The 23,718-nt window shown below is 37.4% G+C and overlaps 1 protein-coding gene across 4 annotated transcripts in view; it reads left to right on the top strand.

Moving 5' to 3' along the window:
* Positions 1 to 23,718, top strand: part of OXR1 (oxidation resistance 1) — a 378,919-nt gene that overhangs the window by 214,302 nt on the left and 140,899 nt on the right. The window contains exon 1 of one of the 4 annotated variants that reach the window (XM_031439484.2): positions 21,600 to 21,813. The exons of the other annotated variants lie outside the window; for them this stretch is intronic. Within the exon in view, the coding sequence (XP_031295344.1) occupies positions 21,801 to 21,813 (13 nt within the window). The 5' untranslated portion in view covers positions 21,600 to 21,800. Of the gene's footprint in view, positions 1 to 21,599; positions 21,814 to 23,718 lie in introns of those variants that run through there. 4 annotated transcript variants of the gene reach the window in all.

Genomic DNA, 23,718 nt, shown 5'->3' with positions numbered 1-23,718 from the left:
GGTTCCGTAACTGCTGTGATTAGGGAATGCTTTTTGGCGGAGGTAAGCAAAATGTAGGGGAAACATAACAATTAACCAAAGAAATGAGCCGCAGGAAAACCAATCTAAAGTCCTCTTCTGTTCATACTCATTTGGGTACAAAAGTGGTTTTGTATTTTTTTAAGTGTATTTTTAAGTACAAAAATATACACACTTTGAATTAGTTATTGGCTTAGACTTCGGCTCACTTTTTTGCCCTTCTAGACTAAACCGAAATGCCTACCCACTCCTTGAATCCTGGTCTGCGTCTGTGGTAACGGCCCAGTTGGGAATGCTGAGGCCACGCCTGAGGTCAGCATCTTACAGCTTGAGGGAGATGGCTTTGTTCTGGGGGGACCACTCATACTAGGGGAGTAGCTGTGTTCAGACAACCTAGGGGAATAGCTGTGTTCAGAGAACAGGGAGGATTTATATGCTGTTTAAGATGCGAAGGCTTTACTTTTGGTGAAAAACCCGCGGCCACCCCTTGTTTTTGCCCGTGGGCAGGGTGCGTGGGGCCGGACGCCGTGTCGTCGGAAGACCTGCAGCTGAGATGAGGAACCCGATGGTGCTTTCTTGTATGAATCTATTCCAAACAGTCCTGTTTCTGTTTATGAGGCAGGTAACTTCTGGTCATGGCCCCTGAAGTGTGTGAATATTCTGTGTGGGCAGCTCTTTTCTTGATTCTTAGGCAGTGTAAATTTGTGGACTTCGGGTTTAAACTCTTGTTACATTTGAACATCAAAGTTGAGCCGGTGTATGCAGGCCTCCTAGAAGTCCACAGGGACTCAGAGCCGTTCTCTCCGTAGCCTTCCTGAGAGACAGCGTTCTGTACATTCAGCTGGTAGTTGGCCAGATACATTGTGAAAACTCAGAAAAGTAAAGTGTGTTGTGATTCCACTTACTCTCTGTGTCTTCCTGAGAGACAATTCAGTGACTCTTGTACTTGCAGAAGATAAAATATATGATTTTTCCAAGGCACGGAGGTGCCAGAGATGATGTTTAACCTTACATTTTTCAGATATGAGATTCACGTGAAATGCAGCAGGATTATTATTTATGAATTTGCATTGAAGTACAGTCAGTTTACAATGTGTCAATTTCTGGTGTACAGCATGTTTCAATCATACATACACATATTCATTTTCATATTCTTCTTTGTAATAGGTTACTGCAAGATATTGAATATAGTCCCCTGTGCTATACAAAAAAAAAAAAAAAGCCTGTTGTTTATTCATTTTATATATAGTGCAGAAAAGGTCAGTCCATAGAGACAGAATGAAAATTGTTGATTGCCAGGGGCTAGGGAAGGTGAAATGGGGAAGAACTGCTTAATGACTATGACATTTCTTTTTGGAGCTATGAAAATATTTTGGAAGTAGGTAGAAGTTAGTTACACAACATTGTGAATACACCCAGTGCCACTGAATTGTTCCCTTGAAAATGAGTTTTATGGTGTGTGTACTTCAGCTCATTAATATGGCTACATTATAGAGAAAGGGAGGTGGTGGGTAGATACTCCAGACTGGGCCACCAGAGGAAGCATCTCCAAATAAGTTGATTTTGAATTAAGACCTAATGACAGAAGAAGCCAGTCATGTAAACATCATGGGGGAGAGAATCCCAAATCCCAGTAGGTTATGTGGGAGCTTATCAACTAGAGTGAGGACTTTTAACAGCCATCATCTGAACCAAATTATATATATATGTTAAAGTTAGTGTATGTGAAGAATGGGTTGTTGGAGACAAATTTGGAAGCAGAGAGACCAGCTAGATGTTCTCTCAATGTAGATGGTAACTTGGGTTAGCATGACCATCACAGAGAGAGGTAGAAGTGAATGGATTCAGAATCTGTTTGAAGGCCATGTTGATGGAGCAGAGATGTGAGGGCAGAAGGAGGAACAGATCGGGGTCGGAGGTGCTTGAGCTTGTCTGTTTTCCCGTTTCAGATAAGGGCTAAGTGTTCAGATAGGAGGGGGGTTTTGAGGGAAGATGCTTATGTTTAATACTTCTCAAGCTCCAAGCTGTCTTAGTGGCCCTAGAGAATTCTGCGTCCAATCTTGCTCAATGCCAGGGGCATCTTAGACATTGAATTATTACATGCTGAAGATGAGTTCCTGTTTGAGTTATTAGTCATGACTGGCTTCATTCTAGGGGTGAGATAGGAGTCTTGTTTAATTACAATGGGTTCCCCACCCCCCCAGCCAACCTGTGTCCCTGGAGCCATTTGGGAATTAGAATCAAGCTGAATATTTACAACAAAGATGCTCTATGTGTGTTGAATTCTTATGCACAAATGCATGGAGTTAGAGTAGAAATAAATAATTGAGACAAACATCAGTGCTTTTCTGTAGACATCACTCAGACCAGGTCCACTGAGGGGCTCATCTCTCTGCTTCTTACAGAGCCTGAGAAAAACTTGTGACCACTTGTTCCTTTATTACATGCTCATTAGATGACACCCCTGCAGAGGCATGACTGACCCCTTCCTTGAACCACAAGTCCTTTTTTCTCCCTCCCACCACTGATCTTCAGTGCGAATCCTTGGGGAGGAAAACCTGGCAGTTCTTGGAAGAGGAAAGGCATGCGGTCCCCACCTTTTCTCCTCCCCTGTACTCTTTCAGCAGCAGTACATTCATTGAGGAAGTGGTGTCATAGCTTCCCTTCCAAGAATGCCTCCTGCAAGCTTGTTACTCAAAGCATTTAAGAAGCACAGCTATAACTACCCTTCTCTAAGTTGTCATTTTGTTAACAACTGCAAATCTGTTTAGGAATCTTTACCAAGGATGAACTGACTCCTCCATCCATATTAAAATACATTTGTTCTTACCACTGGTGTTTAAAATGAAAAATGTGTGAAAGTAAATTTGACATGTTATTTGAGGGCATTCAAATTTCTCATATTCAGTGGAAATAATTTTCCAGTCTCTTTCCTTTGAAAAACAGCCAGCATCATGTGATAAATATGGAATAATAAGCATCCTTCGCAGAAAGTGGTCTGATACTTTTCTACCTTTTGTATAGAAAAAATAAATTCTGCCCACATCAACTGTGTATTAAACGATGTTGTGTCTAGATTCATTCCTTACCTGTTAAACTGAAACAGTATGTATTATTTAGTATCCTCATGGCTTGAGAAAATAATTAATGTCTATATCCATCTCTATATTTTTATCTATATTTATCAATTTATCATCTATATCCATTCTTGGCTTACGTAATAATGATTTGATTTGAGTAAAATAAACTCTTGAGAATGAAACATACTGAGTAAATGTCCATTTCTAGAGCAATGACTTATCATATGATGCTCTAGAACTGGAATTTTGCTACAGAGTAGCTGATACCCTGAAAAAACTAATTGCCCTCATGAAAGTGAGTATCTTACTTCAAGTGCACATTTTACTTAAGCAGCTTTTTGATGGGATGAGATCTAATGTGAATGCACTTATTCACATTGTGCATCAGATGAATTTGCTGGTCATAATTAACGAGTCTTAGGGTCAGTTTTCTCAAATGATGGTAAGGAGGCTTTTCCTGAAGGTTTCAATTAAGTGTGCGCTGGAGACTTTCTAGCCTCTGCTTCTGATCAGCTGAATAAAATACCTTAGGACAAATACTGACTTCACTACATATTCTGGTTTGAAATAAAGTTTTGCTGCAGAGTCAGAACTGAGTATGGAAATACTGAGGAAGTTGGGGGTTAGTAGGACCAGTGGAGTGCTACAGACATGATATATTTGAATGTTGTATTTGCTCATCAAACAGGATATTGAAGAGACACCGACATAATGTAATTTTCTCCTCTACTTAAGGCAGTTCTAAATTATTACTTATTTTGGCATAAGTTCTACAAATCCCTCAGCTTACTAGTATACTGGTATGGTTCATGTTTGGGGAAATCCTTTACTTTATGTATGTGTATATATATAGAATAAATCGGTGTATCATTCCTAGACTGGATGCTTATCCATGGAATGGAAAACATTATTTTTCTGTGATCTTGGGACTCCTCTAGACTAGAGTTCAAGCCACCTGCTAAGTTGGAAAAGTACACGAGCAGAATCTTCTAGGAAGGAGAGGAAATTGGCTGTACTATGAAGTTGCCCACACTTTTGTTTAAGCCAAGACTTTGCCTCTTAGGAAAGTTTGCAGTATCCATTTGGAAAGTAAGTTCTATTCAGCTGTAGCAGTAATAAAGAACAAAAACAGAGCAGTGGAAGTTCTCTAAGTTTGGCTGGAGATTGTAAAAAGAAAAACAAAATGTTCAAGGGAAAATTAACAGATGCAGCAGGGGGAACTTCTCCCAAAGATCCCAACTCTCGAAGCCTTGCAGCAGAATGCATGCTCTTGTCAGCACCGGCAGTGTCTGAGTGCCCTAGGGAACAAAGCATTAGGTATGACCTTTGCCTAGCCTACCAGGGCTGTCTTGGTAATAATAGAATTTGTAAAGTCCAGAGAAGAGTAGAACTAGGCTGGGGACATGGGGAGAAGCAGATTGAACCCCCAGCAATCCTGGCCCTCGTTACTTGACTGCAGGTGCAATTTAGAAGGCTAGGGAATAAGGAGGAGGCATCACAAACCTGTTTTGTGTTGTGCTTTTATTGAAGACTCTGGATTTAGGCACTTCCAGAAAGAACAAACCAAAGTCTTGCAGTGTTGAAGAACACAAATTTTTATGTTTAAGATTATGCTCCTGTCTCAATATCAGAAGCTGTAGAACCCAAATGATGAGCATCAGCATTAATATCATATGACAGAATCTGGATCTGCATTTATAATCCATGTGAGCTGGGCAGAATACTTAATAGCCCTCCCTTCATTCGCGTCATCTGTAAAAGCAGGGTAATTCCAAATTCATAGATGCTCAGAATTAAAGGAGATCATGCATCAGCAGCTGAGCATAGTAGGACATCAAATGGTCCTTGAAAAACAGAAGACACAAAAGGAATTGAAAACTGACTTCCTCAAAAGCTGCCCAGAAGCCCCCTTGTTATGCAAGATGACCGTCTAATGCCACGCCTAGGTTTTATATAATCCTTCCTCGATGATTATGTAATCTGTCTGCAGGTGTTGCTGCGCAGTGGCTGTTGGTGTATGCCTCACTGCTAAATGTTCCTCCTAACTCACTGTTTCCTAACAGCTAGTCCAAGCTCTCCTGCCATCGCTGCAGGTCACGGCTTCCTGCTCTCTCATCTGAAACTGAGCAATTCCCTTCCCTCATTAATTTTGTAACCTTGAAGCTCTTTAAGAAGCCTGAGCAAATGCCTACCTGCAGTTTTCTCTCTTTCTAAACTCCTACGAATCAAATTCTTTCCTTTTCTTCCCCCTCATACACAGGAACTCAAATTCCTTTTTCTCTTAGTGTTACCTCTAATTGTAGTTAATGAAACATTTTCTATATAGAGCCCTTCCAATTAATTAATTGAGATTTTTTTTCTTCTTCTAAGGAAGGCGACATAGCCCACTACCTGAAAAGCCGATCGGTGGGATTTAAAGAAACTTTCCCCTTTACGGTACTTAAAATCATTTTAATTTCTTGCCATAATAAGGTAGCTGAGGCTTGGGAAATAAATCCATACATAGTGGTTAAGTTAGTGCTCAGTTTAAAATGAAATTTTAATTATATAAAGCATACATTTAAGGGTTATGTTACCTACAGAGGCTATTGTTCTGACCTAGGTTTCTTCTAAATGATGACCACTTGGCATTGACAGCCAAGTCAGGTGATTAACATCTCCTGGACATGTGGACATGTGGACATGTGGGCATGTCCTGAGGCACAGATTAGGCAGAAAGTAGCTCTCAGTAAAACTACTGTTTGCGGAATTCTATTTATTTATTGGGAACTACTCTATTATGAGGCAGCTCCCAAGAAGAGAAAGAAGCAAATATTTCCCCTAGATTCCACTTGTTGAACTTATTGCATGGGATCCTCTGGGACTCAGCATTTCTTCGCCATCTTTGCAGGCAACTAAGCCTGAGCTAAGCTAAAATGCGGCAGAGTAAATCCTTACAATCCTAACGTAGAGCTACTGTCCTAGGCACTGGTCAAATCAAATGCCACTCATGTTGCTGACAGAGCCTCCTATATGAAATGGGATCTTTGTTGTGACCAGTCTTATTTAAGAGAAAAGTGTCTATCTTAATAAAGAACGAAAAGCAGTAAGGAACAATTTAAACATAACTAACTCAGAAACTGAATTGAAAGTTGCGGACACATCAGCCAACTAAAGGACATCACATGATACTGTAGATGTTCACCTCAATGATTTGAAGTCAGAAGTAACTAACTTTGAATACTGCCTTTACCACTAGTTAGATTTTATACCTGCTGAAGAAGTCATTTCACATCTCTCAGTGCTCATTTCCTCATGTTCAGAGTGGGAATAACAATCACTTCATAGAGTTACTGTGAAAAGTATTCAAGAGATGAGCTCCCACTTTTAGGGCATGTGCTAGGGAAAAGCTAGCTTTCTTTTTGAAGAGTGTACTCTGGGAAGTAAAAGCTTAGAGCCCTTTTGTATCAGTTAGCTACAGGTGCATAACAAGCCAACCCCAAAGCCAGTAGCTTAAAATAACAACCTTTTATCAAGCTCACAATTCTGAGTTGGCAATTTATGTTAACACTGAGCTGGGTGAGTCTTCAGGCCTCATTGGGGCTCTCCTGCTTCTCACATGCCTGCAGTTGACTCAGTCCAAATAATTTATTTTTATGGATGTTTATATATGTTTAGCCCTGTTCAAAATAGTGGTATTCAAAATATTTAGAAACCATTTTGGCAGATGCTCAGACCACACAAGCGCAATTGTGGGGCTGAATAGCCCCTGAAAGGTGACTGTTAATCTCTTAGCTTCTGGATTATCAGTTGGTTCGAGGGGCGAGATGGGGAATCTGGACAGTGACAGGGGAAGGCTGTCTAGGGGCTTGGTGTGGTAGCTGTATATCAGCCAATACAAAAGTGTTTCTGATACAAACTGGTTGAATGCTCACCCTGTCTCATCCATGTTATAATCTTCTTCCTGTCCAGGTTGCCCCAAGTCTCTTGATACCTCATCATTAATACACTTCACCTTGCCATTTACACTGGTGCCCCCTACATCTTGGCACCAAGGATACTGCTTACATCTATATGTCTCTCCATCTCACCTGTCCCAAATTCCAGTAAACCTACATCAAGAATAAACACAACATGTATAAATCCTTTTTAGACATAGGGCAGTGATTCTTAGTTTGGGAAAAGATGACAGTAATCGGTAGCTTGAAAAAACATTAAGTTTTCAGTATTATAACAATCATATTTGTCAAGTAGGACCAAAAAAAGCCCTATTTTCTTTTATCAGAATAAAAAATAAAAGTGAAGTTGGTAGAGATTTGTCCAAACACAATTCTCAAAGTGAGAAGAGATGTGTGCCCCATTTCAAAAGACATTATGGGTTAAAAACGTTGAGAAACATGAAACTAAAGGTAATATGGAGAAAGCCAGAATCTCTGGGGTGGAACCCAGGAATCTGACTGGCACTAAAGTTGGAAAATCATTGGCTACAGATGGTCTGCTGCATTAAGGATGTGCAGTTGTAGAAGGGCACTGAGCTGGGTTAAAAACAGGGATGTCAGCTTACTAAGGCAAGTTTGAGATGTCCACTGGGTATAGAATTCTGCTCCATAAACTGGTTAGGGTCTTTCTCTGAGTTGTTTTTTTTGTTTGTTTGTTTTTTTTTTTTTTTTTGGCATAGCCCAATCTTTAAACCCAGCCGGATAGCAGTAATGCTCCCACATGACTCATTTTACCGTTTCGGGAAGTGTATAAAGCTGGCCAGGATTGCACATAGCAGTCCACCAGTCCCCCACCTGTCCTGAACTATGATGGATAACCTGTAAGTGCCCTTCTGAAGTCCCTGCATGCCCCGCAAGTCCCATCTGCTGAGCAGCGGTGTCAGCCTGAGTGGCTTGGGCTCCAGGTTGTATTAAAGTCACTGGCCACTTGCTAAGAACCATGACAGGTAGATCCCACCCTCTGATCAAACCACTCTCCTTCAGCCCATCTCATTTGTATGCAGTTTGCTACAACAAACGTAAGAACTTGTTTATCTTACCTCTCATGAGATTATTTTGTTCTCACACTCTCTGTATCTCATCAGGTGTAGGAAAAAGAGGGAAGGGGGGAACTTTGTCTTTTATAAATGTTTGCTGTGCATCTAGAGAGATCTGGGATGTCAAATTTATTTAGATTCAAGACAGGTAAACCAAACACTTCAGTTAAGGTCCCCAGGTTTTAAAAAGATTACGCATGACTTCACCAGATGCTCTGCAACTTCATCAGCACTGTCTGCTTTATAAAGATGCTGCCTCAAAAAGGACAGAGACGTAGCTGGATGCCATGGCTTTTGTTTCTGTGAGGAAAGAGTTCAAATACATTTTTTAGCCTGATTCCTTCACAGTGTTTTCTATCAGCAGACTGCCAGGTGATTCCAAATAAGGAGTTACTTCTGTGAAGCTGGTCTGACAAAATTCATTGTAATACCAAGTACAAATGCTATTAACACAGAGAACATTTGGAAATATATTGCATAATTCAAAAGCTGTGTATTATGCATTCCTTCAAAGCACAGTGTTCAGGGAGGGTTGATAAAGATAGTGGAAACTAAAGGTAACAAAAACAAAATAATTTTTTAAAATAGTTTTTGTGACATTTCCACTCCGGTTGTTAATACATAACAGAATATCTTCAGTTATAATGTAAATGGAATTCACTGCATGATTTGTGAGCAGCCACTGAACAATGGCCAAAAGAAAACAGAACTATTGCTTAATAAATCACATTATGATGTTTTATGATCATTTCTCTCCAGAGAAATGGGAGAATGTGGCCCTGGGCAAGTTTCTTAGCCTCCCGGAGTCTCTCCATTTTCATCTGTAATATGAGGAAATTGAAACCCATGATCTATAAGATCCTTTCCTGATCTAAAATTCTGTGACTTCTTAGGTCATTAGCTTCATGATAGCTTGTTTTCTTCTGCCCTGCCAACCGAGTTAATGAAAGAGGGACTGATTTTGGACCCAGATATGAATTCCGATCTCATCTCCTCACTTCTTAGCTGTGTGAATGTGAACAAGATACCTTGTCCAAGGGTGTTCATAGGTAACAACTACCCAGTGGAATTAGGATAAAGAAACCAGAAAGTAAAAAGCTCCAAGTACAGAATCCTTCACTTCTACCTCATCAGGTCCTCCATAAATTGTATTCCTTTTCTTATCATCATTTTGGAAGTCTCAGATCTGCCTTTTTGATGAAATCTTCTGTCCTCTGACCTCTGGTCTCTACAGAAGAAGTTACAATTCTGGACTAGAGGATGCTAAAATATAGAACTGCAGAGGATAAGACCTAAAAGATAATTTTGTTTTGTTTTTCTCCTGGATTGTTTTGGTGAAAAGAATGATGGCATCTATTGAAAACAGTCATCCTCCCTGACATTTCTTTTTCTTTTTGTCTGTGAAGTCTAACATCGACCTCATTTTTCGTAACTGGAATATATCTGAATCATGAGAAAGTAGCATGCTTCCTGAATGATAGACAGCCTTTTCTTATTGCTCCTTTTCACCAGTTTTTTCATTATTGCTGGCTGTTGTATATTCCAATTTTTTTAATTAAAAATAATTTATGATTATTTGTTCATTATACAAAGCACTAGAAAATAGAAAACTAATAGAAGAAATGAAGTATAAATATATTTTCCAGAGAGAACTACTTTATATAATTTGCCAGATTTTCTAACTACGTGTAAATTGTGTATACACGTTAACAAAATGGGTTGATATATGGCTCTAAGGTAAGAACCAGAATGTTTGCTCTGCAAGGGCTGAGATGTGCTTAGATTTGTTCACTGCTGCTGTTCCAGCATCTAGAACATGCTGATCACAGAGTACATATGCAATGCTCTTTTTAACTAGTATATTCCTGTATATCTTTTTGTGCCAATGAATATGATTCTTTAGCTTCATTTTCTTTTTTTAACATCTATTTATTTATTATTGTATTACTTTTTTTTTTTATTTTGGGAGGGAGGTAACTATAGGTTTATTTGTTTTTTTAGAGGAGGTACTGGGGATTGAACCCAGGACCTCATGCATGTTAAAGTATGCACTCTACCACTTGAGCTATACCCCCACCCCCCCAGCATCATTTTCAATGATTTAATAACATCCTGAAGTACAGATATATCACAGTTTACTCAATTGATCCTCTGTTGTTGGACTTGTCAGATTTTCTGTTCGTTTTTACCTATAACAGTATTTTAATCAAAATCCATGTACATAAATCTATGTCTTTCTTCTTCTTTGTGACTTTGTTAGGATAAATTTGTTAGTGTTATCACCAAGTTCAAATGATCCACTCACGATTTTAGAAAAGTATTACGTGTTGCCAAATTGCTCACCGAAAGGTGGTAATTAGTTCACAATCCAGTCAACCGAGATTGACTATTTCCATGCACTCAGATTATTAGGTATTAGGCTGAAAAAAATTAAAAACCAGTTTAAAAAGTAGATTATTGCATACAAAATATTGAGAATATTTATTTCTGTGTGCTACGTTACTAGCCCGGGACATCTTTCCAAACACGTTTTCTACATACAAGATCCTATAACCCAGAAAGGATAAAATCTTGCTAAAACAGTGGCAAGAGAGTTCTGTTTTGTCTGTTTCACTAGATTGGTTAATATGGGAAGAATGACGAGAAAGTCCCTATAAAATTCCACTGACGTTCACATCAATGCTCGCACTTTGACATTCTACCATTCTATATTCAAATCATTTTCAGTAGATCATATTTCACATTTGTGTAGTTTGACAGTGCCCATTTAAATCAATCCCAAACTGTTATGAAACCCAGAAACACTTTAAAACTTTGTGAAACACCTGTAGCCTGTTCAGTGTTCTCCCCTTACAGAATCCAATGTGAAATGTCTGTGTGGGAGCTGTTTTCCCAAGGTAAATAGATTAGTATTTATATCTCTAGGTGCAAATGCTTTGAAATAACCAGTACACGTTGCAGCTGAATATGGCCTTACATAATATTTACAGCTACTGCTTTCTTGTCGGTACGCTGTCCTGGTGCAGCTTTGATGATCTGATCTGAGTTTGAACCCCAGCCGTGATTGCTGCTCACATTTTTATTATTCACCCTGGTGCGAACAACATATATGACAATAGCCAGTTGTGTTTCTTGTGTTCTTTGATTTTGACAGTCAGGAAAATCATTAATGCTGCTTCCACTGTGTCTGTGCCTCCAGATTGGAGATTTTTTTTTCCCCCTTGAAGATATTTCCAGACTGCAGAGTCCTGTAAGTCCAGAGCCAGTGGCTTTGTACTTTCTGTGTTGCATGGAGCTCAGTTTGATGAGATCCATTAATGATTACCAAGCGCTTTAGATATGACTTTGCTATTTAAGAAGTAACTCAAAGAGGAACAGTTGATAGCACGAGCAATTAGGAAAGAGGTTGGGTGACTGTGAAGATTTAGACAAAGGAAAAGAGGAGCATGAATTTTAAAAGAAGAGTTAAACGGGATGTTGAGAGAAAAAAATGAGAAACTTCAATTTCAGTGCCTGCTAGGAAGAGCTGACATAAAAACAAAGAGGTTGGCCTCCACCTGCAGGGGAAGAAGATTCTTAGGGAAAAGAAAGTTGTCAAAATATCAAAGGAGAAATTACAGCAAGAAAGCAGAAAACGGTCAAAAATGGTCAAGAATTGTGCTTTAACCACAGAAGTAGATTTGGGACTCTGGCTAGCTTAGAAAGATGGAGAAGAAATCTGAAAATAGCTCTTTGATATAGAGTTGTTTGAGGCATGTGATGCCTACTGAGGATAAAGATCAAGGAAAGATAATTACTAGTCGTCAGACTATCTAAATAATTAGCACATTCATGTTCTCTTTTTAAGAGTCAGTGATATCTGTCTTGTTCTGGAGACATTGAACTTACCTCTAAATGGTCTGGAAAATTCTCAATTTTTCCAAAGCAGAATTTAAGTCCTCATATGTTATACAAACTTAGGGAGGCAAGTGGTAGCCAAAGTTTCAAAAACTCACATGTTAAATGGTATCTCCATTGGCCTGTTTTTATTAGTTTGGAATTTATTACTCGTGTAAAGCCAGCTAGTGTAATAGAAAGAGACTGAGCTTTGGAAATTCAAGTCCCAGCAGCTGCATTAACTGCAGTGGGACCTCAGGAATCTTCTCTCAACCTCATTTTATGTATGTACTAAAGGAAAACCTACCTTTTCGGTTTTGAGAATTAAATAAAATAGGATATGTTGAATGCCTGACTCAAAGTAGGCAGAGAATTAATACAGATTTCTTTCCCACCACCTTCCCATGCCATGTGGGGAAGTTCTGCAGAAGTTGATGAAAGTAAACATAGTGTAAAATGGTGTGGTTAAGTTAAAAACCAAGGACCACCTTTAAGAGAGGAGATTGGCATGATCAGGAATGTGCAATGAAATTAGTGTCAGAGTTAAGCCCTGAATTTGGCTCAATTTCTTTTTTTTTTTTTAATTTTTTATTGACTTATAATCATTTTACAATGTTGGGTCAAATTCCAGTGTTCAGCACATTTTTCAGTTATTCATGGACATATACACACTCATTGTCACATTGGCTCAATTTCTTGCTGTCTCCATCAGGATGCTTTTAGTTACAAGCAACAGCAAACCTATATCAAACTGATTTAATCAATGAAAGAAATTCACTGGTCTGGGTGACTGAGATCTGGAGGCAAGTGGACTTGAGATCTGGCCTGATCTATCTACTTAAATGACATGGGAGGGGCCCATTTTTATGCCTGCTCTGTTTCTTGACTCTGCTTCTTTAGTGCTAACTCCATTCTTGCAAGCTTCCCACCTCATGGTCCGAAGATGACTACTTTGCTCACATTCAGGTTTCTTTATGATTAAGATGTCAGCTCTGCAGGCTAACAGTCCATTGTGAATGGTTGAGAACTTGGATTTCTCATATATGCTACCTCTTTCACATTCAGCAAAGAAGAGTACACGTTTCCAACTCTTGAGCAAAAATCCTGGGCTTGAGCCTAAGTTAATCAACTTAGAGCACTGACCACCCTGATCTCAATAAATGTGGCTGGAGATGAATGAAGCCAGTTAGTTTAGGTCTGAGCCAAAGATTCTGCTTTTAATTTAGAGGTCGAGCCAGGTACCCTTGGAGCATGTGGGCTGTATTGGAGAGGAGTGGAACCAGAACAAGAGTGGGAGTGCTTTTACCAAGAGTCAGAGGAATATATGCTGGTGGACTGAAAGGACGGATATTCACCAGAGTAGCTAGGACTAAATGGGAAACTTTGGGTATTATATAGGTACATATGAAAAACAAAAAAAATATATAGATTTTAAAAAAGGAAACTTGAAGGTTCATCTTATACATCCAGAAATTAAATGGAAGGAAGAGTTTATTTAATTGAGTATTATCTAAAAAAAAAAAAAACATTTAACAGAGACAATGTATTCAGTAATAATTGTGCTAGATAAGGTCAGAAACACCAGTGAAATAATAATTTTTTATATACATTTTTTTTCTCATGTTTAATAGGAGACATGATTTGGAGAATCTAGAATAGATTGCTAATATATCCATTAGTCTTTCAAATAAAGCCATTTTAAATGCTTGAGCGATATTCAGTTGCTGTCAATTCATGATTTAGTTATCCAAGAAAGGACATACTTCTCTAAGGTATGAAGTAAAGCCAGGTTTCTTTACACTTAAGATGTCAGATCTGAAGTGCCTGACAGTCTGTTGTGAACAGTTGACAACTGGACTCTCATTTGAGCAAGTGTGAAAAGTCCTGTGACTTGAAAGTGCTCCCAACATTATCCCAACAAATACTTTGAATCTTCTCTAGCGATTGAATCTGAGCCGTATGTCACATGACGAATGATTTTTAATTTGGAATTTTAAAAAAAGCATTCATCCTTAGAAAGGCCTTAGATGGCTTCAGGGACATCTGGTTTCAAGTAGCATGGCCCCCTGCACTCTCAAAGGGCTATATTAATTGGCTTCCAGAATGAGTTATTCAAGATTCTCTATTCAAATGTTAGGGAATAGCTGCTTAATATAGTGATTTTAGTTTGGGTGTAATTAACAGCGAACTAATCTTCTAAAAGTAATCAGCTAAATCCAGCTGCTTCTGCCAGATAGAAACAGCAATAGTTAAGATACTGATTTAGCTGCTACTATAATAAAGGCCCAAATATTTTATTTTTGCCCCAGAAAACAGCCTGAGAGTAAGTGGTCCTGGGCAGGTTTTTCAGTGTCAAGAGGAGAGAATCTTTCTAGTTCCTCTGGCATCATAATATTCATCTTCCATCTCTTGGTCTAAAAAGGCTTCTCTCATGTCCACTCCAGTATCTGCATTTCAGCCTGGGAAGAGATGAAATGGAAAAGTGGGCATAGACCTTTCCTTGTAGGCGCGTGACCCAAAGTTGCCACATCATTGCTTCTGTTCGTTTCTCACTGGCCAGAAAATAGTCACATGGCCACCCCTAGAACCAAGGAAGGCTGGAGACAAAGTCTTTTGCTGGACAGTCTAGTGCCCATTCAAACTCGATGTCTCTGCCGATGATGGCTACAGCTACTAGGGAGAAAGACTCTGTGTCACAGAGTCTCTGAAGAAAGGAGGCCTCTTAACTCTCTGTCCACCCAAGCTAAGGTACCTCTGTCCAGTTCTCCCAATTAGGGTACCAGCTTGTCCAAATATAAGCTATCATGGACAGAATATCAGATTTTTGTACACTAAAATAATATTTCTACCTCAGTTACCATGTGTTTAAAATTATTATAACATGTATTGTTTCTGATTTTTTAAAATGTATTTTTTAAAGTTTGGATAATTCAGAAAAATACCGAGGGTAACCATCAACTATAATTCCATCAGCTGGAGATAGTGATTGTTAAGATTTAGGTGCGCTTACTTTATGGCTTTTCTCCATGAGACTTTTCTTTTTATGTAGATAACTGGACACAGTTTTTGCCTTTTTTAACTTGATAACATACATTTTTATCACATCACTGAACTATTTAGTGACTCTAAATATTTTTAATGTTTGCATTAACTTAACCTGTAGAAGTACCAAAATTTATTCAACATGGTGTTAATATCAGATGCTTAAAGTTTCTGGTCTTTGTTGGTATTTAAGAATGTTGCTGTGAGTATCTTTGTGCATAAATGTTCATCTGCATTTTGAATTATTAGAATAGAGTCTTAAAAATAAAATTGAATCAAAAGTTAAGAACATTTTAAAGGCTCTAGATTTATATTGCTAAATCACTTTCCACAAAGGATCGTGAAAATTTCTTCTATTAATCTCTTTCACATCACTCTCACTAGCATTATAATTAAATAAATTTGCCTCATTTGATTGCATGAAAAAGGACATTCAAAGGCCCTTGATGACTGATGAGCCTGAGATGGTTTGACATGTACTAGTAATGTCTTCATGTCTCCATTAAATTCTATTGTACTGATCTTTTATTCATTCTTTGTTTTAATGCAAATATGAACTATCATCTGCCCAACTGTGTTCGCCACTAAAGCAGGTACAAAGTGACTGTAGGATATCTCATTTAATGACACCTACATTAAGTGACACCAACCAGCTTGATTCAGCCAAGAATCTTGGATGAATGTATTTAAAAAGAGAGAGAGTATGTACTGAATTGCTAAAATAAATGGCACCTCATTTATGTGCCTAAGCTCATGCAATTTTCTCAGAGGGAAGACTTCAGATTCTCATTTCAAAGCACATTAACTCTGAAGTTAGATAAAATCTGAACACATTTGATTATATGATTTCCAAGTCAATGGCGGATTAAAAAAAGCAACTTAGAAAAGAGCAGCAGACACATTAACAACAAATGATGGTAGCTAAGAGATTGTCAATGAGGAGAGAGAGATTTTGTGTTGTTTATGACACAAACACACAAACACAACAACAACATGAAATTCTGGTTTTTTTTCATTGTAACTTTTTATAAAACTAGTGTTTAATTAAATTATGGCTCATCTATTGACAGTGTGTTAAGAAGGTCTTGCATATTTTCCTGTGATATTAAACTCCTTTATATTAAATCCTATATTATATCCTTTATATTAAAGGAGTTTAATATCACAGAAAATACCATTTATGATAAGACAAAACTAGCTATAACTTTGAACATAGAATTTGATCATAAATATGATTTTTAAAATGGAAAAGAGACATCTTAAAAGTAAATGCACTAAAATATGAACTGTGATTTTCTTGGAGCAGTAAGATAAATTTTCCTACTTTATTCTGTATTTTCTAAATTTTCTAAAATGTATATGTATTACTCTAATAAAGAGAATTAAAGTTATGTTATTTTTGAATAATATTCTAGAAAATTTAAGAATCGAAATTATTACTCTATTCTAACATGTGGACTTATACAATAATTTGTGCTTATAATAGTAGCCAAGTTAAAAGAAAAGATCAAATTTGATTCCACAGACTCTACTGAAGAAGACCTGAAAAGTATAATCTATTTTCAAAAGATTTTTACCCAGAGTAAAAATAAACATACAATATTTATAACACATGAAGTGGGAACTAAATGAGATGCAAAACACATAATTAGGAGTGATGTTTAAAAAACAGTATTTAGGCAGTAGTCTGTTGGGGATATCTCTTGGATACTATTTAAACTATTTGTTCTGTGAAGTAATGATCATAATGATTGATCTTACATTACGACATTAGAAAGGAAATTCTTAAATTAAGTAAGTCAGGCATCATTATATATTTAGACAGAGTGCTCATGCTATATAATATTGCAGGCATTTTACAAATTAAAACTATGTTTCAGGCATAATTAGAACTTCAACAATTTAAAGCAAAAAAAGTATTTAATTTTTTTTCATATACACTCATCTTGCATGTAGGAGTGGAATGTTTAAGTTGTTTCTGAAGAATTCTTTGGTGTAAATTATTTTTCTTTGTATTTTGGGAGAGTAACTTTTAACTATATTTACTTAGAAGAATTTATAGTATCTTCCAGAAAAGTACTAAATGTATGAAATATTTCCTTTAATATTAGCTTGAAAAATCATCTGCAGATTTTCTAAATTAATCACATGAACAATTTAATTGTATTGAACATAGTTCTACATGTGCCAGTTTTTAGGTTATTGTCTCTCAAGATCCAAACCCACTCTTCTGGGCTCAGCTGTGTTGTGGCTGGGGCTGGGTCTCTGTGAACCAAGTTTCTGCTTTGCCCATAGAGGGCGCCAGAGGGAGATGGCAAGGCTGGAGCAGAGAGAAGGAACTCCTTCCTGGCTGATTGCTATTCCTATGGGTATTTATCCAGCTACCCTTAACTTTGAAAACCAGGGTTTATTCCAGTAGCAACCCTTCTCTAAGTTCCTGTGTTTTAATAATTTCAAACACTTCCTTTTGCTCCCCAGCCCTAGTTAGTAGCTGCCTTCTGCAATTGCTATTTTTGTGATAACTCAGTGTTATCAACTTAAGACCTAAACTGTGCCTTATATTCTGTTCTGTCACCTGGCTACACCAACTGATGCAGCATAATTTCCTAAAGCAGGAATACTGGAATTGATAAAATAATTTTCCTGCTAGGTAGTTTCTTAAGTTAACGTGAATACATATGTGGTAACTCTGATAGAAGCTATCAGAACTTTGTCTACTTTGCAAAGAAATGAGTTAATGTATAGGGTATACATAATTCTGTATGGTTCGGGGGTGCAAATCATGGTCAGTTCTTCTCACGTACCAGCATAGCTTCCTTATCAACACTTTAAGGAATTAAAATTTTACCATATATACTCTATGTGTATGTGCATGTGTATAATTGTATATATGGGTATATATATATATGTGTGTGTGTATATATTGTAAAAATGTGACAGGGAGACAGGAAGGAGAAAGTTACAAATGTAATGTAGTTGTAAAATAGATCAGTTGTTAATTTGTGACACAGGTTAATTTCATTGTTCCACTTGCATGTGAGTTTTGGACTCTGAGTACTAAATCCATTAGTTAGCAAAATACTTAACACATTTGGTTACATATTCATCAGTTCAAAGGTATTTACATGGTGTTTTATCAACAAAGTTGTCCCAGGCTTCCCAGTCGCCTCTGTACCCCGTTCCTGCCACTACTACTACAGTGGCACCTTTGACCTTAGTTACTGCCTAGATAATCTTCTCAATCTTTTTCTTTCATAGAAAGAAAATATACCAAACCCTCCTGAAATAAGTGCCACCCCCTTTATTGCTCACTTGGACTGACGCCTCCCAGCTCCTGAAATTCCTGACCCCCTACTCCTTTGCCTGTCTGAAGCCGTGACTATTTTGATTCCAGGGTTTTTGAGCTAACTCTGGTTCCCTAGCTTGCCTCCGACCCCATTTCGGGCTTACTGCTTGGCTTTTGCTATAACTGTTTATGGCTGTGGTTGGTTACAGAGTGACCATTTGAAAGTCATCCTTTCCTGTCTGACATCCTGTAATTACTGTTCCTTGACACTTGAAACACCTCACCTCTGACTGGCTGCACACTTCCGGTTCTCCTGTGTGTCCTTTCATCTTACCCAAGGTCAGGGTTAGCCCTACCTTGCTGATTCCTAGGCCTGCCAGCCAGCCTCTAGCTGCACAAACTAAGCAGGAAAGCTAGGCCAAAGTGGGAGAAGTAGGTGACTCTGTTTGCATCTCTGGTTACCTCTGAGTATTCGGCGAAGGATGTTGGAAAACCTCCTGGCTGAGTTTGCTGGCTCTGGAGTCAGATGGACGGAGCTCAAATCTTAGTTCAAACATTTACTAGCTGTATGCTCTCAGGCAAGTTTCTTTACCTCCCTATGTCACAATTTTCTTACGGACCATATGAACACAACAGCTCTGCCTCAGAATCATTGGAAAGCATGTAAACTGCTCAGAATTGTCCAAAACAGAAAAGGCACTCAAAGTTTAGCTTTTGTTTCATTAGCCCTCAATCCTAACACTCGATGGCTCTGCTGATATCTAAAATTGAATAAATAACATGTCTTAATGACTGTTTTCCTGACTTAGGAATCGTCATGAGAGGATTGTGGAGTACATATATCTTCCCTTCACAATTATCGAACCCTCCATCTTTGTGTGGCATCTATTTCCATAAGTGAAGGAGGGAAAACAAATCACTATTAATAGAATCATTTAGTATCTTTCTTCAGTCTGTGTTTGAAGAGCCCAAGGATTGTAGGAACCTGGAAGAAGCAGTGACTCGAGTGGAAATCTTAGAACAGCCTCTTCCCCCCAAGTTGCCGGGTTAAGCAATTAACAGTCTAGCTGAGTTTGCACTTTGGGTCCACGTTTGAGACACAGATACTGTTTTCACCTGTCAAGGCAAACCTGCATGTAATTGGCTAACACTTTTTTTGCCCTGTACAATGACTCTCCAATGAACAGTTACTAATAATATATATCTGATATATATTTGAGTCTAAATCCATACATTTGATTATCAAATAACTCTAAAGAACTTATTACATTTGTACAGCATCAGGGTATACAGAGTTTTTTCTGGTAAGCATGATTACAATTGATCACATTTAGCTTACTTTCAAGGTTTTAATAGAAATTAATCTAATTTTCCATATGAGGATACTGATGCAAAGATGCAAAGTTTACACGTGTATCCATGGTAACATAGCTAGTAGTCAGCAGCATGTCTGCCCCCTCATATGGTTATTCCAAATGTGTTTTTTTCCATTACTTCAAGGGGATGCCAAAACTGCCTTACTACTTCAAAAGATGTCTTAGAGTTTGAAGGTAACAGTGGTAAAAATTAATACTATTAATATTTGAATATTTAATGCCTTAGTATTTGAAGGAATCAAGTAGTCTACAAAATCAAAGTAATTATAAAGCCTAATTTCAGAGACTCACTAAAACAGTTTGATGAATCACTCAGAATATTGAACAGAAAACTTATAGCTTCAAATATCTTTTCCAAAAGAGAAAAAAAATTGTAACGATAGCCAAGATTTAAGTGTTGATTATGTGCCAGGGACCGCAGTAAGCATTTACATACCTCATCTGATGTACTGCTTGTGAGAATCCCACAAAGTGATTGCAGCCTTTTCACCACACAGATGAGAGAAAGGAGGCTTAAAGCTTAGAAAATTTTAGAATTTGTCCAAAGTCATACTGTCTCTTAAGTGGGGAAGTCAGGATTCAGACCTAGACAGCCTGAGTTCTGAGCCCATATTCTTAAACACTATGCTATGTATGTGCTTGATTTTTATATAAATTATCCTTCATGAGCTGTGTAGCTCTTTAATTCAGTGAACTGTGGGGCAGTTACGATTGGTTAAAGCCTGAAACGTTGCCCTCGTCTCACAGCAGCAGCCCAGGTGCTGTTACCATCCTACGCTCACAGCAGAAGTGTGTGCTGTCTGAATGACCACACTCTTCCACAGCTGCGTGAAATCATTATTCATGATTTAGGGTGGAAAACATATGCTAATGACGAGCATTTTCTTCTTGTGGAAACTGTGGTTTTTAAATGCACAGAATGATAGGCAGAGAACAGTTTAAATAAGGATCCTTTTAAACATTGTATCCTTTTCCCTTACCATCTTAACCACTTTTTAGGTGTACAGTTCAGTAGTGTTAAATATATTCACACTGTTGTGGAACAGATCTCCAGAACTTTCTCATCTTGGTACATCTGAAATTCTATAACCATAAAACCTACTTTTTTCCCCTTTCCTCCTTCCCTTTAGCCCCTGTTATCCTCCATTCTACTTTCTGTTTTGATGAATTTGACTATTTTAGATATCTCATGTAACCAGAATCAGAAAATATTTGTCTTTTTGGACTGGCTTATTTCTCTTAGCATCAAGTTCTTAAGGTTAGTATTGTGGCATGCGATAAGATTCCCTTCCTTGTTAAGGCTGAGTAATATTCCATTGTATGCATATACTGCATTTCACACATGCCTTCATCCATTGATGGATATTTAAGTTGCTTCCAACTCTTGGCTATTATGAATAGTGCTTCTATGAACGTGAGTATGCAAACATTTCTTTGAGACTCTGCTTTCCATTCTTTCGGATATATGTTCAGAAGTAGTATTGCTGGATCCTATGGTAGTTCTATTTTTATTTTTTTGAGAAACCTGCATACACTTTTCCATAGTGGTTGCACCATTTTACTGTCCTGCCAGCAATGCACTAGGGTTCTCATCTCTCCACATTCTCACAAATGCTCGCTACTTCCTGTTATCTTTTTTCTTTTTTTATGAAGCAATATACCTTTTATTTCAGAAAATGTAATATTACTGAATCTAGTACTTTGTGAGAAACAGTTGGGGGCCAACATATTTAAATGTTCTCCAGCCCACTAAAGATGTTTAATCTAAGAAGTTAAATACTTCCCAGAACATTCCTTGAGTAAATGAATAACTTGTTCTTTTGAACTTAAAACACATATTAGTTTCTTCATTCTTTTGGCTACCACTGTCTTACCCAGCTTTAAAATCTTAAAATTAGTCAGAGGAAGACAGCAGGAAGGTGTAGACTTCTCACTTCGATAGTCTGCTAAAGATGGAGAAAAAACGGTGCTATTCAAAGACACTTGTACTTAGAGATTTAGAATTCAGGGTGGAAATAAACCCAGTGAAGTAGCAAGAATGTTTGAAAGACAACTTGCCAACCCACCACTGCAGAAGACTGAATTCCAAAAAAATATGCCCAGTATCCATGAAGCTGAGAAGTAAGTTTCTGCAATCACGCCTGTTTTTTCTCGTTTACTTGAAATGTCAGTCATTAGTTGGGGAAAGCACAGTCCTGCTGCTGAAGCATTTGGTTAATTAACCAAATGGTAGAATCTTATGCGAATAAGAGTAGATTTGAATGTTTGTCTAGTGACTTTTCTATGGAATAACTACCAGAAATTGCTAACCTTGGGCTTTAAAAAAAAGAGTATTAGTTATGTTAGCTATCTGTCATATTTTGATTCTGTGATATGGGTTAAAAAAATCTTTAAAAGATTTATCTTCTATTAATTTTTTTTTCTTGTTTCCATTTCTCATTCATTGGTAGAAACTTCTGGAAGCAAACACCTTTTTTTCACTCTAAGCATGAGAACAGATGAATAAAATGAAATTATGATATATTTAATCTCACATTTACTCACTATAAGATGACAATATTTAGATTCTCAAAAGAATTGCTAGTATGGGAAAAAAAAAAAAAACAGAATATTTAACATTTTCCAGCCAGTGACTGATAAATTTTCTAATGCTATCAGATAATTTATAAGCAGAATTGATTTAAAAAGACAGCAAGACAGATATATTTTTTAATGTATTAAAAAACAGATATTGCTCAACACTCAAGATAGCTTACTTGGAGAGAAATAAAAATAACAAAGACCTGGTAGATAAGACAAGATTATGTGGAAATATAAGGGTGAAACTTAATAAGAAGCCAAAAAGATGGTACTTGTTCTATGTGGCAGCTGAAAATAACAAACCTAGGGACAGTGAAATTTTCTTTCCTGTATCTATTTTGTGATATGGTGATCTAGCATGGTGGACAACACAGAAACGCCCTGTCCTTGTAGAGCTTACTGTAGATTCCCTCTCAAGGGAAAGTGTTCAACACTGGAGAGCATTAAGTAAAACGTCTTGTAAAACACTTTAACTTAGCCTTTGCTAACCTTAAAAAGTCAAATTCCTTATTGACTTTATGAGTACAGCAAGAATAACAAAGTTAGAGGGAAAATATCACATTTTATAAAGTAGAGAAAAAAAAAAAACTTTTGAAGCTACAGCAGTGTTGCGTTTCCTGTTTTTAGAAATAACTGCTAAAACTTATCGCTTGACCTCCAGGCTTATTTTATGGAGGAATCACTAACACATAAAGCAATAAGACTGGAGAAGTTGATGGACTTAGTCACAGAGTGGCCACGAAGCAAATAGGAGATTTCTTAGAGAAAATTGGGGTAGAAGAGAGAAAATAAAGACCTTTGACCTTTCTAGGGATGTTTATAGTAATAGTTGGAGATAGTAAGTAATGTCCAGCCAGCCAAGTTATAACAGTATTTTTTCTTTCTCAGAGTCTTTTGCCAATGAAATAACAAGATAGCACTGTTTTCTAGTGGTCACTAACAACAGGGACAACAAGCTATTTGACTAATTTTGTTACAGTATTCATTTCAGGTAGGGGATATACTTATTCTATGGAATTATGCCAGAGAATGTCTAGCTGTATACAATTCTTCCAAACCGCCAGCCCCTCAGACGTCGCCTGGGGTTCTCTTTCACTCCCTAGGGTTCCCTGTTGTATGAAAGACATTAACAATGAATAATCAAACAATCACAGGGAATTAGCTACCATGATATATCTGGTTTCCAGAAAATAGAAATATAGGCAATATTTTATATTAACTAGAAGTGGAGTATAATCTTTAAAAATTGTGAATCACTGTGTTGTACACCTGAAACTTATATGATATTGTAAATCAACTTTAATTTTGTAAATCAATTTAAAAAATACTAACTTACATTTAAAAAAAACAAACAATAATTTAGATGCTCCTGAGTATTTCAAATGTCTTAAAATCATAACTGGAAGCAAGACTTCCAGTTAAAGATGGCAGATTAAACACAGCCAT

This window comes from Camelus dromedarius, chromosome 20 (genome assembly GCF_036321535.1).
Source record: "Camelus dromedarius isolate mCamDro1 chromosome 20, mCamDro1.pat, whole genome shotgun sequence".
Taxonomy (NCBI): domain Eukaryota; kingdom Metazoa; phylum Chordata; class Mammalia; order Artiodactyla; family Camelidae; genus Camelus; species Camelus dromedarius.
Note: the sequence above shows the minus strand (reverse complement) of the source record. Positions and strands in the feature narration are given on the sequence as shown.